At 33.0% G+C, this 16142-nt stretch overlaps 2 protein-coding genes across 3 annotated transcripts in view; one reads left to right on the top strand and one right to left on the bottom strand.

Annotated features, from left to right (window-relative positions):
• Positions 1 to 1596: 1596 nt before the first annotated feature.
• Positions 1597 to 4513, bottom strand: LOC100371440 (uncharacterized). The gene is made up of 2 exons (XM_002741707.4): positions 4242 to 4513; positions 1597 to 2067 (listed from the first exon to the last, which is right to left on the bottom strand). Exons 1-2 carry the CDS (start codon positions 4377 to 4379, stop codon positions 1774 to 1776), a joined length of 432 nt encoding a protein of 143 aa, XP_002741753.4. The 5' UTR covers positions 4380 to 4513; the 3' UTR covers positions 1597 to 1773.
• A 228-nt stretch (positions 4514 to 4741) lies between these two features.
• Positions 4742 to 16142, top strand: part of LOC100371288 (striatin-3-like) — a 34353-nt gene continuing 22952 nt past the window's right edge. For both annotated transcript variants that reach the window (XM_085493608.1, XM_085493604.1), the window contains exons 1-5: positions 4742 to 5001; positions 12532 to 12635; positions 12914 to 12981; positions 13086 to 13161; positions 15296 to 15484. In XM_085493608.1, the coding sequence (XP_085349734.1) occupies positions 4804 to 5001; positions 12532 to 12635; positions 12914 to 12981; positions 13086 to 13161; positions 15296 to 15484 (635 nt within the window). In that variant the 5' untranslated portion in view covers positions 4742 to 4803. The remainder of the gene's footprint in view (positions 5002 to 12531; positions 12636 to 12913; positions 12982 to 13085; positions 13162 to 15295; positions 15485 to 16142) is intronic.

Raw genomic sequence — 16142 nt, 5'->3', positions numbered from 1 at the left:
TGTATTGAGACTATAATCTTCATATCTGTGTAGATGATTGTAGAGCTGTATCATGTATCAGTTCTTCCAATGACATGTATTGAGACTATAATCTTCATATCTGTGTAGATGATTGTAGAGCTGTATCATCTATCAGTTCTTCCAATGACATGTATTGAGACTATAATCTTCATATCTGTGTAGATGATTGTAGAGCTGTATCATGTATCAGTTCTTCCAATGACATGTATTGAGACTATAATCTTCATATCTGTGTAGATGATTGTAGAGCTGTATCATCTATCAGTTCTTCCAATGACATGTATTGAGACTATAATAGTCATATCTGTGTAGATGATTGTAGAGCTGTATTATGTATCAGTTCTTCCAATGACATGTATTGAGACTATAATCTTCATATCTGTGTAGATGGTTGTAGAGCTGTATTATGTATCAGTTCTTCCAATGACATGTATTGAGACTATAATCTTCATATCTGTGTAGATGATTGTAGAGCTGTATCATCTATCAGTTCTTCCAATGACATGTATTGAGACTATAATAGTCATATCTGTGTAGATGATTGTAGAGCTGTATCATCTATCAGTTCTTCCAATGACATGTATTGAGACTATAATCTTCATATCTGTGTAGATGGTTGTAGAGCTGTATCATGTATCAGTTCTTCCAATGACATGTATTGAGACTATAATCTTCATATCTGTGTAGATGATTGTAAAGCTGTATCATGTATCAGTTCTTCCAATGACATGTATTGAGACTATAATCTTCATATCTGTGTAGATGATTGTAGAGCTGTATCATCTATCAATTCTTCCAATGACATGTATTGAGACTATAATCTTCATATCTGTGTAGATGATTGTAGAGCTGTATCATCTATCAATTCTTCCAATGACATGTATTGAGACTATAATCTTCATATCTGTGTAGATGATTGTAGAGCTGTATCATGTATCAGTTCTTCCAATGACATGTATTGAGACTATAATCTTCATATCTGTGTAGATGATTGTAGAGCTGTATCATCTATCAATTCTTCCAATGACATGTATTGAGACTATAATCTTCATATCTGTGTAGATGATTGTAGAGCTGTATCATCTATCAATTCTTCCAATGACATGTATTGAGACTATAATCTTCATATCTGTGTAGATGATTGTAGAGCTGTATCATGTATCAGTTCTTCCAATGACATGTATTGAGACTATAATCTTCATATCTGTGTAGATGATTGTAGAGCTGTATCATCTATCAGTTCTTCCAATGACATGTATTGAGACTATAATAGTCATATCTGTGTAGATGATTGTAGAGCTGCATCATCTATCAATTCTTCCAATGACATGTATTGAGACTATAATCTTCATATCTGTGTAGATGATTGTTGAGCTGTATCATCTATCAGTTCTTCCAATGACATGTATTGAGACTAATCTTCATATCTGTGTAGATGATTGTAGAGCTGTATCATGTATCAGTTCTTCAAATGACATGTATTGAGACTATAATCGTCATATCTGTGTAGATGATTGTAGAGCTGTATTATCTATCAGTTCTTCCAATGACATGTATTGAGACTATAATAGTCATATCTGTGTAGATGATTGTAGAGCTGTATCATCTATCAGTTCTTCCAATGACATGTATTGAGACTATAATAGTCATATCTATGTAGATGATTGTAGAGCTGTATCATCTATCAGTTCTTCCAATGACATGTATTGAGACTATAATAGTCATATCTGTGTAGATAGTTGTAGAGCTGCATCATCTATCAGTTCTTTCAATGACATGTATTGGGGCTATAATCCGGGATTTATTTGTCTCTACAATATATCCGTTCGAAATCATCTCGTCCAATATCATGTGTGCCTTCTCCAAATTACACATAATGTCCAATTCACAAACTTTATTGAAATACATGTCCATGACTTCGACTAATAGATGAATAAACTCTAGTATAGCCATCTCATTTTCCTCATGGTCGATTCCAATCATAAAATACAATGAGGCATAGCGTCTGTACACTACTTTGTAGTCTCTGTAGTCCAAAAATGAACACTGCAATAACAAACAAATTTATTTTGTTAAAGGGTCATATTCTATAACTTTATCTCATGAGCAGGCATATTTCCTACTTGGCTGTCTGGCATATTAAATGATTGAATTGAACCTACCAAAAAAACAATTATTCTATTCAAATTTTTCTGTTAAACCATAATTGAACTCTTAAATTCAACCAATCAAATAGACCCATTTATTTTGTAAACCAATGAAATCATGGCAAGTCACGATAAATTAGAGTAGCTACTAGAAGTATCTTAATTAAATTAAATATGGACTTTGGGAATTCAATGAATACAAAGACATACAATGAGGTGCAGTAATTTTTGGAGCAAATGTTAGAACATTTCATACAACTTGCATGTCAAATCTACAATGAAATGCATTGTACCGATAATTAATAAGTCACGATAGAATTTTATGGGATATGATATACAAAATATAAAGAATATATTCTGCATATATATATATACAGAATTTTTTTTAAATGAGAATATTTTTTGATTTAAAGTGGTAGAGTGAAAGTGTCTTGAAATGGTTGTCTGCTACTGTTGGAGTACCCAAGCATTACATACAACAGTGAAGTCTATTGGTCACAAAATAATTGTCCTTGTTTGAATGGCTGCCGTCCGAGCTACATACTAGTAGGGTTCAGTGACCTAAAACCCAGGAAAAAAACTTAAATCAGAACATTTTTTATCATGATTTTTGGGTGGGGATTGTATAATATTAATATTTTTGATTATTTCTTTATGAAAAATCTGCAATACAATTTTGTTTTGCATGTTTGTGGCCACAACCCTATTAATAGTTTTTCTGTGTTGATAAAATATCAGTAAATAACAATGAAAAGATACCAAATCTAACAGAAATGACTAAAATACCATCACAAAAACTAAATACCTACACAAAAAGAGCTATAGATCAACAGCTGAATGATAACATGACCAAGGTATATATAATTTATGCCACGGAAGCCACAATTTAGAATTCATACTGCATTTCACTCACTATTCACTATTGTGGGGGAAATACAACATATCTGTGTTGAATTATCTAATGTGTATTCTAGAATTTCCATGGTTATATGCCATAACCTGGTTATGGTGTGATATATGTATCAAGATAAAAATACAGACAACTCAGAATATGAGATAAATTAACCACAAATTATGCCATGCATATTTGATTGGTCGAAACACCTTATTGGTCAGAATGGAACATAAACCTTCTGGTTTACATGCTGTAACCATCACACAACAATGATTTAACTAGTACTACCGGTAGTAATTAGTACTTTACCACAGCCATCTTGAACAGTGTTTGTTTTCAAATGATGGTACTAAGCAATTACATCATGTAATAAATTAATTATAAAAAAGTTTGATCAAACAAATGAGTAAACAACAATAAAAATAGTGACAGATTTATAGCTATTATGGCATTGAAATAATCTATGAAGGGCTTAGTTTCTTGGGATTCACAACATATCACCAAAAATCACAGCATAGCGGGGATTGAAAATGTCTTTATCTCTGCACAATTTCTTCTTGTATGATCTCCTTTGCGTGCTATACTGCGTTCATTGGTATCAGTTTTTTTTTTTAGTGATATCTTGTAATAACCAGGGGTTTGTTAACTATTAAAGGAAAAAGCGTTTCAAGCATTTTTCTACTGAACAAGCAAAATTTTGCTTAGTGAACGCATCTCTAATATACGTGATCAAAGTACTGACAACTCCAAATATGCGAAAATTTAATACAATTTGAGCTATGACGATTCACAAAAATGATTTGATTGGCCCATGGAGCTAATTTTTTTAGCTCCATGATTGGCCAAAACCAATTTGTGACAGCCGTGGTAAAAATTAGTTAAGTCATAGTCACATGATGATTACAGCAAATAAACCATTCAGGCTTCACGCTCATGATTTACTAGTATATGACGTTGCCATGATTTATATAGTACATACACCATGGCATGACCTGCACGTAACCACATCAGAACACCCAATGGCCAACACAATACTGATACAGCTATAGTACAAGTCAATCAATTCAGTTCGGCTGCGCCATTCGTTTGCATGCAAATTGGCATGTGATTGTTATGAAGAATATTTAAAATCACACACAAAATATATATTTTAATATTATTAGACATTTTAACTTTACCTGATTCTCGCTTCTTGCTAGTACTTTTCGAATTAGATCGGCTTCCAGGGTAGTTCGTTCACTAATTTCACTGTACTCATAATATTTTGTGAGTCTGACGTGCCCTTGTTTATTTGCTAGCAACAAAAATTTCAACATCTTCTAGTCTTGAAAACGGCAAATTTAGAAGAATTTCTTCGATTCGTCTTTCATTGGTAGAAGAGCAAATCGACCAAAAGAAGGAAATATAACTGTTCACGCCTGTTTGACCGAACTCTTGTAAATGAACTAAACCGGCAATGAGCTCAGCTGAGATCTGAAGGACGCCCCCACGAAGAAGGAGAAACTGTTTTTTTTTTTTTCTGAACTGTGTTGCTGAGGAAATTGTTTCATTTGTTATACACTAAATTGTTCAACCACGTTCTATCAAAATGCATTTCAATTACTTACGAAATTGGTCAATAATTGTATTTTTTCAGAAGAATTGTTGCCCTACCTATGCATGACGTCACTCTGTTTACCCGCAATGCTTTGCGCATTATTTCTCCATTCGCGTATAATGGCGGCCATTTAGGGTTATAACATGGATGACGGAGTTCAACAACAGTACGGTGGCCAGATAAATGCTGGATCTTCCTCCAGTGTTGGTGGAAGCAGGCAAGGAGAAGATGTCAACCAGCCAAAATATTCTATGCCAGGAATTCTACACTTTTTACAACATGAATGGGCTCGCTTTGAAATGGAGCGATCGCATTGGGAGGTTGAAAGGGCCGAATTGCAGGTAAAATACTTTGTATTGTTTGACCTTGGAGCTTATTGTAGTCAAATAGTCTTGTCCTCGCAGTATACTGTTGTGGGTGCAACCTCGCTCACTACATTTGTGGCCTTAAAATGTTTAAATTTATCCGATTTAATATAGCTTTTCGCAAGCACGGACACATACCCCAGCCGCCATTTTGGATTTCAAAATGGCTACCCCCTTGTCATATTTTCATCGATACTAGACAAGTTTCGCTAATAAATGTCATTTTAATCGTCGTCGTAGCTACATTACCTAATGAATTTACTATAAACATACTTATTGAAGGATATCTGTATCATATAATATATGATTTTGCAGCCAGTGACCCGCAAATTAGGTGCCGAGAATGATGTTTTTAAATGTCGGCTGAAATCGTGTCGCTGTTTTCACTCAAAGAATATTGTCAACTCATTGATAAATTTATCACTGTAACGTGATCATGGTAATTATATATATGTAGTTATGATGTATGGCGACTTGCATCGTCATAATTAACCCTGGCATTTTGTATGATCTAATCGGTCTCTTCAAAGTAGTTCTCGCAACACTATGAATATCACAAATATACAGTACATGTCACAGTAATTGAACACATAAAAAATCCTTATCCTGATTCAATTCTAGCAGATAATATATCATCTTATTAAGTAATGGTGCCAAATCGTAAAATCACCAATATCTCTGTAACGTGTGTGTTTGTTTCGTGGTTTGGCCTGGTTGTCATAACTGTCAACTATTCGTTTATGGTGTTGACATTGCATTGTTCTCTGTTTATCATTCCAATAGTGCACTGTCAATTTTATAATGAGTTTATTTTCATTTCACACATTGCCTGAGAGTTAAATGGTATTTAATTAGCCCTAGCAGAAAATCTTATTCTGTATGTTTTCTTCCAAAGCACCCTACTCTCACAGAACTGAGCAAGTGCATTTAAATATACATGTCAGCAGATTTGTTATCTTTAATTATGTATTAATTTGATGTCATAATATTAATAATGATCATTCTTGTTTTGTATCTTTATTGAGATTTTGACTTTAGGTAACAAAATGAACTGAGCACAGTTTTATTTTATCATTCATAGGTTAAAGTTTATATATTCATCTGCATCATTAATTAAATACAGTTATACTTTTATACCTTCTTTTTTCAAATTTGTAAACAGTGTAACATAAATATGTTATGAGTTAGTACACTTGTTTCGGAATTCCTATGGATGATCAATTTAGTATATCTATAATTCATATGTTTATAAATTTATCATCTGCACAAGGACATAAATTCACTGTTGTAGTGATTGGTTGGACAGTTTTAAGTTTCCATGTTTCGTGACCCGAAGTATGTAGGCACTATATCTTACAAACTATTTTATAAGTTATTTTGAAGACTTGAAATCTGTTTAACATGTTAGTTTAAATATAAAGATGATTTCTTACAACCCTTAATATTAATTTTGATTATTTTCTATTATCAGTGTTATTGTTCCTAGTTATGACTAACCACAACTAGCTGTTAGACTGTCTTTTCAGTCTGTATCCCACTTCCTGCTGTACTGTTTTCCGCCTTCCAGTATGATGCTGCCCTCAACCGTATTTGTCATTAAACTGCAAATGCTTGGCAGCTGTGGGCTGAACTAGTCAATACTTTTTGGCTTACTTTTAATTTAACTTTTACATGTATATTGCTAATACATTGTAGTGCTTGAACTTCATAGAGGTATCAAACGTGATTAACTTGATGCCAACAAATGTTTGTCTTGGTGGCTGTCCAAAAAATAGAATTTCTCTATACTTTTCCTGAACACCAAGACATCTTGTGTGTGTTAAGCACACAAGAGAAGTAATGAGTTTGGTATGTCTGTCTGTGTGTCTGTTTTAAGCAAATCTTAAGAACAGATTTTTGTTAAATTTGATATATTGGTGTTGAACATCTGCTGGCTGATGATCTTGACCTCTAAATACCATTGTTCTTTCACTGACTGTTGTTGGATAACAATATTGTACTCTCATGTAACATTCACCTTCTTATTGCCCTTAACAACAACGCCACATCTGTGCTTAAACAGTAAAATTTAATTAAGCTTCTAAAGTAAATAACCACTCCAAAAAATAAACAATAAAATTGTGAGTTTAGTGGACGTGTGAATGCACATCTAGAAAATATTTGCATTGGATTTCATTAAAATAACACAATACTCAACATCGTTACATATCTTTACTCAAAAATAATGAAGAAGGGGTGCCAATCATTCTCAGTGCATTTGCATGACTACACAAAGTGTTTTTGTTGATGGTAACACACTGTGGCTGCAGTATGATTTTGTACTTGAAATAAATTGAATATTATTCTTTGGAAAGTACAATAATTTATAGAAAAAAAATGTCATCGTCTCTCCTGCTCTCATGTAAGCCTACCATGTTTGGAGAATGTGCAAATAAAACATCATTTTGCATCTGATGCAGTATAGACCTTATTTTATTGGAACTGGATGATCCAACAGTGATCAAAACACATTTGGAGTGGATGGAAGAATGTCGTCTTTGTTTGAATTTATCTAAATACATGAATTTTCTCTTTCAATAACATATTCAATATGCCTCGAATCGACTCGTATCCTGTTGACTTATTCTCAGTACTAACCTCTACGTGAGAATCAATAATATAAGGTTATTCACAAATACTGTAATTTATGGTCGAGTACATACAATAGACGTATTGTTTGAGATGATTCCCTGTTCAGAACAATAGAGACTATGGCAGCATATGTGCATTCTGTGAATAATCGAATATGATACTAATAATTATACAACATAATATATAGCATGTACTTGTACTAGTAGAACAGTTATGGCTCTAGACAAATAATCTGATGGCTGCTACTGTAAAATGACTAAATTTTCACCAAGTTTAAATTTCACTGATTTACCATTACAGGCATATTCAGTAAGGTTTAAATTCACGGTTTCATCATTTAGATAACGTGTTCTATGCTAAATTTTACATATTCACTGGGTTTTTATTTAGCGCATTTTCCAGTCAGCGAAATAAGCAAAATTAAAACCCAGTGAATAATTAATCCTTTTACAGTATTTTGAGTTGTGGCTATGCAATAGTGCTGTATCCTTAGGAGTGAAAATAACTCAGTCTGGGTTCATTTAGTATATATAGTGATATACGACATCCAGGGTGTCGTGGCCCCCGGAGATTTAATATGATAGAGGAATGACACTGTATATGGCTAATTACCTACTCTTGGAGGATTTAGGTGCTTCCTGATTTAAATAATTAAATTCTATCATTGAATTCCACTGTAAAAATGAGAAAATAATGACAGACAATATATTTAAATATATATTCTCTGGTGAGCTTGTTTGGCGAGATTCCAAGCAGTTTTCAAGATGTGGTAGGACTGGCTGAGGCATACTGCACACTTTATATAGTTGTCAATCTATTTGATTCTCGTTTGTACATCTTCTGTATGTGAGATGACAGCTTGTACTTCTCTATATTTACATGGAACAAATAATCTCATGCTGTCTCCGAATTGAAGATATTTCCCTCCTGAGTGGGATTAATCAGTATTGACTGACATTGATGACGCACCAGATAAGATCCATCAATTGAAATATGACTATCATAAACTTATTACCCAGTGAAGCTGAAACCAAGAATACCTCACTCTTTTGCATTGCCTTTATAGTTGTAATTGTTTGTTGTACTTTGCTATACACACACAAACATACATACACACTCAAACTTACCTTATACAAAATAGAACTTCAAAAATATGTAAATTGATGTAAATGTATACGTGTAGGTCAGTCAGCATTGATTGATGTACAAGACTTATTACACTGAATACATTAATTATTAAAGTTTGTAACTCCATTCTGTATTGTTAAATCTGCTCATCGGTGCATTGTCTGTACATACAAAAGTTTTCAAGACAAGTTTTGAATACATTATGTTGAACAGAATATCAAAGTGTGTGCTATTTATATTATCAATAGATGAAGAGACCGGGTCATTTTGTGATGTTTCATAAATAATCGTGACTGAAGACCTTAAATGTCAGGACATACTACTCGGCAAATAGAACTGCACTAATCTTGTACACTTAATACCCTATGTGTATGTATGTGCTTTCAGAATAGTGATACTGGTATTTGCTAACAATTATCATGAAAACTGCAACACGGGTAATCCTCTGTGTACAGTTCTGCTTGAATTAGCCTGTCATGATCCAGACATTTAACTAATTGAATTCATGTTGTTAAATTATTTTTTGGCGCTAGTGAGTGAGTAGTAAATCAAAGCTTGTTCAATCATGTGGACGTGGGGATTGCAACTGGCAATGGTGGGGGGGGGGGACAGTTCAACAGTTATCTGTTTATGTTAACTGTGCAGTACATGTTTTAGACCACTGATGTCTAGCAAATGTTATTTGAAGTAATGTCAACTATAAATCTTATTTGTAATAAATTGCTAGATATTCATTTTGGCTACCTTGTCTCATCTGTTTGTTATCTACACCTGAGAAATGACAAATCATCTTCTGTTCTAAATAGTTCCAATTTCAGTCCTGCTATCCATGCTCTCAATCATATTTTTATCAATGGGAATTTTTTTAGCTTTCTTGAGATTTTTAATTATTTTTTAACATCTGATTCAACTTGTACCTGTTATTTGTTGCACGTATAAATGATAAACCATCCCATCTATCATAATTTAACATGAACACCGTTGTTTTGCAGCTTTCTTTATTTGGACTCATACATTTGGTGAATATAATTTAAATAATAAAACGTATTAGTTTCAGTTATTGAGGACATAAGTAAAAAAACACTTTGAACTCAATGTTAGTATTTCTAGGATGTAATTGTTAATGAACATTTAATCAAGGTGGGTGTGTATATTACGGAAAGTTCTGCTGTTTCACCACAATTTCGAGTGAATTGTTTTTCATGGAAAATTTGCAGTTGCAGGATTTGATCATTATTTCAACAAACTAGTGGATTTCTAAATACCTCATGCTCTGGTGTTCAGTTTAGCGTTGAGTTTTCCATTGTTACAACATATTAAATTGGGCCCATTTGATGTTATAATTATCAGTCCGAGCAGGTCCTTACATACACCTGAATGAGCCTTGTATGATGGTTGAGAATATAACATGAATGTGAAGCTGGTGAATTGACCTTGAAGTTGATTAACAGAAAATCGCTTTGTGTTGTGTTTTGTATTCAGGCTTTCCAAGTAGATAGACATTGACAAAATAAAATGTACTGTACTTTCATGTTTAGTGTTATAACAGAGATGAAGAACGCTTTTGTCATTATCATTTCTTTTAATTGGTATCTGTTATTAGTTTCATATTTCTGTTTTCCATTTACCTAGTCCTTTCTGTATGCATACATGGACGCTCACCATTTATAGGAATACCGTATATTGGCCTTAACCTTCAGAGGTTAGATAGATACCTCTGTGTGAATATTTTTTTTCATTTGGACTCCTAAGTTTCCTAAAATTGAATCGTAAATCGTATTAAATTGACATTCCCAGAAATGATACTTCTAAGTCATGGTTAAATTCCTGCGCTCCAGATTATGTTATTTATTTATAGTGCCTTTTCATCTCCTGGTACTATTTAGATTGCCTTGTTATTTTGACCTGACATCTATTTATATTTGGGATATGCGAGATGTATAGTCGTTATCACTGACATGTGCCAGTGTCACAGGTCAGATTGATCTTACTACAGCAGTAGTCCTGCAACATTCATAGGTAATCGCACAAATGGGTGAAATAATTACTTAGTTTTACAAGCATCCGTGAGGCCTGGTTCAAATATTTGATACCTCACTTACCAGTGTTTGTACATTCCATCCTTGTCTGTGGGCGTAATTTGGTATTAGTGTGATTAACGAAGACAACTCAGCAGCTTTACTTAACTTCTTACAACCAATGTATGGTCGTAATTATTATAAATTAAATAGATTTGCGTTATCACTTCTTTTATTTTAATATGCTGTTTAATTGGTATCTTACAAGAGTTAGTCATACTCCAAGTATGTCTGAAGCTCTAATTTAAGCGTTAAGAGTTAAGCGTTAAGAGTGCAGCTGTGTTGTCATGCTTGATGAATGAATGAAATACTATCTTTGTTCTTTATTGGATTTTATCACTCACAAAATTCAAGTGTTGGGCTGGGGAAGGGGGAGGGGCATCTGTATAGCTCAATTCTTCTTTCTCTTCTCTGTGCACAGTGCATGTTTCACATAGATGCATAACACAGAGGTACTTTTTCTCTCCCCTTCATACTCTGATGTCTTTTTGTCAGATTTCCTAAACATGTAAATTGGCCACAGACAAATAGTGTGTACATGTCTTTTTTATTGATCTTCTTGATGAAGGTTTAATAGCCGGGAGTTTAGACTATCAGTCTACTGATTAAAATATGTAAAATCAAGAACAGTCCGCCATCCAGCCAAATATTTTTCTATTACGCTAAACAGTAGTGTTGTATTTAATACATTTTGCTGGAGAAAACAACCCTGTTAAATTCCTACGCATAACGTCTTATCTTGGTTTTATTTCAGCTATTCTCATTTGTAATCTTGTGTATCAGTTTATTTATGTATCGGACATATCTTGTTTTCAACTAAACGCATATCCTGCCATGTATAATAAGCAGCCCTTAGTATGGTTAGTTTGTATATTTATACAAGGGATTTATTGTTTTATTAAAATGATTGAATTCACAACATGTTATTGGTCATTCTAGATTGACATGATACACAAGATGTTAATATTCATTAAATGTAGGTGTAAAATATTAATGTTAACTAACGTCTTAAAACATATATACATATGAGTGCATGCCTATTGAATAATAATTACCGGTAATAATTTTTGAATATAGAAATTAATTTGTCACTTTTGAATTCAAAAGATGAATGAATTAACAGTAGTTTTAGCCTGCTAGTTGAATGACATAATCTCAAGGCTGTTTGGTGTCTCAGTACACATGAGTAGTTTTCTGCTATGCTGTACGAATACTGAACACATGTAGGAAATGAATTTAAATCTAGTGCATTATTCAAACATATCTAAACTCCCTATAACAACAATATGTTTGATTTATATTTTTTTATTTTTTACCTACAGAAACTTTTTTTATTTTTTAACAAAATATATTTGATGATCGTACGTTCTATACTATGTATATATACACATATGTCTCTTGACTGACTGTGACCTCGTTTTATTTTAGCATACAAGTATACTTGCATATCTGTATATGACAGAAAATTGCCCTTAATTTTGAAACTTCATTGAGATCTGCATCCATCCATCTTATTAATTAAAAAATTGTGAATAATAGATTAGAGAATTATAATTTTTAATTTTGTGAAATGATTACTTGTAATTCCATTACAGTGAGGTATAGCTGATTCTTTATCTGTCAATAATTTGTCTCTTCAAAATCAAATAAAAATTTTTTTTTTTTTTAGGCACGTATAGCTTTCCTGCAGGGGGAGAGGAAAGGTCAAGAAAATCTCAAACAAGACTTAGTTCGAAGAATAAAAATGTTAGAATATGCACTAAAACAAGAAAGGTAGGTGACATTACTAAAGCATTGCACCATGTGAATAATTATTCATGAAGACAAAGTAAACAAAAACTTAAATAATGAGACTTATTTAGAATAATTCAGGTAATGGGCTCTTACGGTAATCACAACTATTAAATCTGTGTCACGTGCTGTATCGTTTTCTATGAATGTATCTGTTCTATTTTTAGTTAGGTCTTGTTAATAGTGACAAACAATATATAATGCATTTCTGCTCGTCCTTGGTTTATCTGCTGCTTATAATGTGCTTTTCTTGTTTTTAGGTCAAAATATCACAAACTCAAATTTGGAACAGAATTAAATCCAGAGAATAAACCCCTTTTCGATGGAGGTTAGTGTCGTTCAGTTATTACATAATTCAGAAATTTGTCATTTATTTTTACATATCACATACATCTTTCTCAAATAAATATTTTTTATTTAATTTCTCTGTAGAAGAGGGTGAGGAAGATCTCATTCTTCCACAAAATAGTCAAATGAACTTCAGGCAAGGAAGGCAGTTACTTAGGCAGTGAGTATTAATATTACTATTATAATGATAATGATTTTATTAATAGATACAGTATGGCTATCGCATAGGCTTTGTCTTCAGCTTTGGCTTCCTGCTTCAATACAATGTGGCATCAGCTTCATTTCAGCTTTGTTCAGCATTGCTACAGCATCATGTCAGCTTTGTTTACAGCAAAACGCTGAAAGTTTTGTGATCGTATTGGTGTTTTAATGATGAAGTTTGAAGCGTTTTATTCTGTCTGTATTTCTGGTAAACTAGATTGCTACAGCATCATGTCAGCTTCGTTTACAGCAACGCTTACATCAAACGCTGAAAGTTTTGTGATCGAAATGATGTTTTAATGATGAAGTTTGAAGCGTTTTATTCTGTCTGTATTTCTGGTAAACTAGATAAAGTTGATTCCGAGTGCTGTTAGATATAATGCTACACATGGGGTAGTTTGAGGACGCAACTTGAACTATGACTCCTTGTTATGCGATTTCGAAAAATTGTTTTTTCTGTTAAATATCATTGCTGTATTATGTGGGGCATAGTGATCTGAAATATTGAACAGAAGACGTTAACAAGACAACTTCTGTCCGGTGAAACGTAACAGCATCACGATTGCAGCCTTTGGTTATTTTTTGAGCTTGATCACACATCTACATGTATGAGTATACATTTGTAAAAGGCGTAAACAAATATGAACTTGTATGTGTGAAAATAGTGGACATGAGCCCTTGCAAAATATAATCGAGATAAGTTTCTTTTATTTTGCAACAACTCGATCGAATAAATTTCACTTGAAAAAAAAACTAATTTGTCATGATGTGTCTGACTGTTTCGAAAGTGCAAGTATACTTTGTTTTTAAAACAGAGGTCGAACTGTTGGTTTGCCTCAAATACGTGTTGTGTTACATTATCAGTTAAAAGTCAGCTGATTGGATGTGACTGCTGGGTTACAATGCCATGCATGGCTATATTACCCCTAGTTCTCCACACCGAAAAAATTATGTTCTTTGCCTTTCATGCATTTTATCACTGAAGTCGCCAGTGTAGCTGATACAAAGAGATGTGAAGTGAAGGCGATACAAAACTGTAGCAAAGCTGCTTCTTGTTTATACGAAGCTGAATCAATGCTGTAGCGAAAAGAAGCCAAAGCCCATGCGACATCTGTAATTATTGAATATTTGGGGGATTGTGTGTGTGTGAGATCTTTTAAGTTCAATGCTATGATTCTATTTTTTGATAAGTTTTTACTTAAGGTAGATGCCTATACATGATTTCAAATACCCAGAATTTGTTTATTTTCCAATAACTTGTACAATATAAATATAAAGATATATCTCCAGCTTAATTTTCTAGAGAATGATGGTTGTATTTTAATGCATAGTGGCCATTTTGGCAATATTATATTGCTTTCACCATAGTTTTCGATGGCAGAGATGATATGCCACATCTCAAATTGACATAGGCTGGGAAAAATATATATATTCTGACAGATAGGCTTCTTTGGGTTATCAATTATTTAACATTGAGCTTTATGCAACTGATCTTAAAATAGTGATTGTTGAAAAGTATTAACTCAAGTTTCTCAAAATATGTCACTGTAGCACACAAAAGTATGCTATGAGACAATGGCTTCTTGTTTTTATAAACAATAAACTAATGAACATTGTCATGCGATTTATGACCAACTCTCACAAAAGTAGACTTCCACTTTAATATTAACTGCATTTAATACAACTTTCCCTTAAAAAAAAAAAATTTTTTTTAGTTGGGCTTTCTGTTTTAACTGTTGAAAGATACTTACTGAAAAACACTGGATGAAAATTTAGAATAAAAAAATAGGTTTCTGTATGTCTAGGAAGGGTTTTTATGTCTCTCTGTAATCTGTACGTTGAATTTCGTTTAATTTTCATTGTGCTAATAAAATGCTAGTTACAGAACTTTACAGAGTTTATTCCCTGTTGGTTATACTTCAATTTACCGCATTCAAAACACATCAGTAGACTGTCTCAATTCTGTTCTATTTTAAGCTTCCTTGTACATTGCAGCTGAAGTCCTTGTCATTACGTGACTATATTCCTATGAGTAGTTTTGATTATGTCTGTCTGCATTCACTGGTTTCATTGAATAATTTTCTCTATCGTAGATATTTACAAGAAATTGGTTATACAGACACGATACTAGACGTAAGGTCGTCCAGAGTGAGATCTTTGTTAGGTTTAAGTAACGAATCAAATACATCTAATCTGGATGTTGAAAATCAAAATGTAGAACCTATCGTTAATGGAGACGGTGGGAAGCCTTCCAGGCAAGGGGATCAACAAACAACAAAAAGGTAGAAACTAAGTTAACATTTTTTTCTTTTTAAAAGTAAAGATAAATTACTCGTATACAATGATCTATTCATACCTTTGCTATGAATTGACATATCAGGGTGACGAATACCGTATTGACCTTTGTGTGATTGTTTATATGCATAACTGCCATTAGAGATGATCAATACTGTTTCTATGTCACATGGAGGCTTGCTGTCTATCTACATTGTATTAAAAATGTTGTTCTCAACACTTTAGTGTTTTTAAACAATGGACATTTTTCTATTTGGTGTGATGTTTTTCTCAAGAGTCTAATAAGGGTGAAATAAACACTTCTCAAGGTTGAATAATTTTTTTTTGGAGGGGTCCACGTTTATTTTACAATAGAAAATTGCTGCTTTTCCCAATGTGTTTTTGATATTAAGTTCAGCTGTATGAATTTTAAAATCATTGAATAAATTTTCATTACATGGCGATTTTATTTATTTTACTATATTTAGTGATTGCTTTGATAACTTGGCATGCAGGACACACAATAATAGATGGGGTTAATACAGTGGCAGTAGCAGAGGTCAATATGATCTTGTACTGTCATACATTGCGGTTTGCTCATGATAAAATTATCTTCTTCTCCTTGTAGTCGTAATTTAGTGATAAATAACAGCCCAGAATTGTCAT

The sequence above is a fragment of the Saccoglossus kowalevskii genome, chromosome 2 (genome assembly GCF_978046115.1).
Source record: "Saccoglossus kowalevskii chromosome 2, keSacKowa6.1, whole genome shotgun sequence".
NCBI classification, from domain to species: domain Eukaryota; kingdom Metazoa; phylum Hemichordata; class Enteropneusta; family Harrimaniidae; genus Saccoglossus; species Saccoglossus kowalevskii.
Note: the sequence above shows the minus strand (reverse complement) of the source record. Positions and strands in the feature narration are given on the sequence as shown.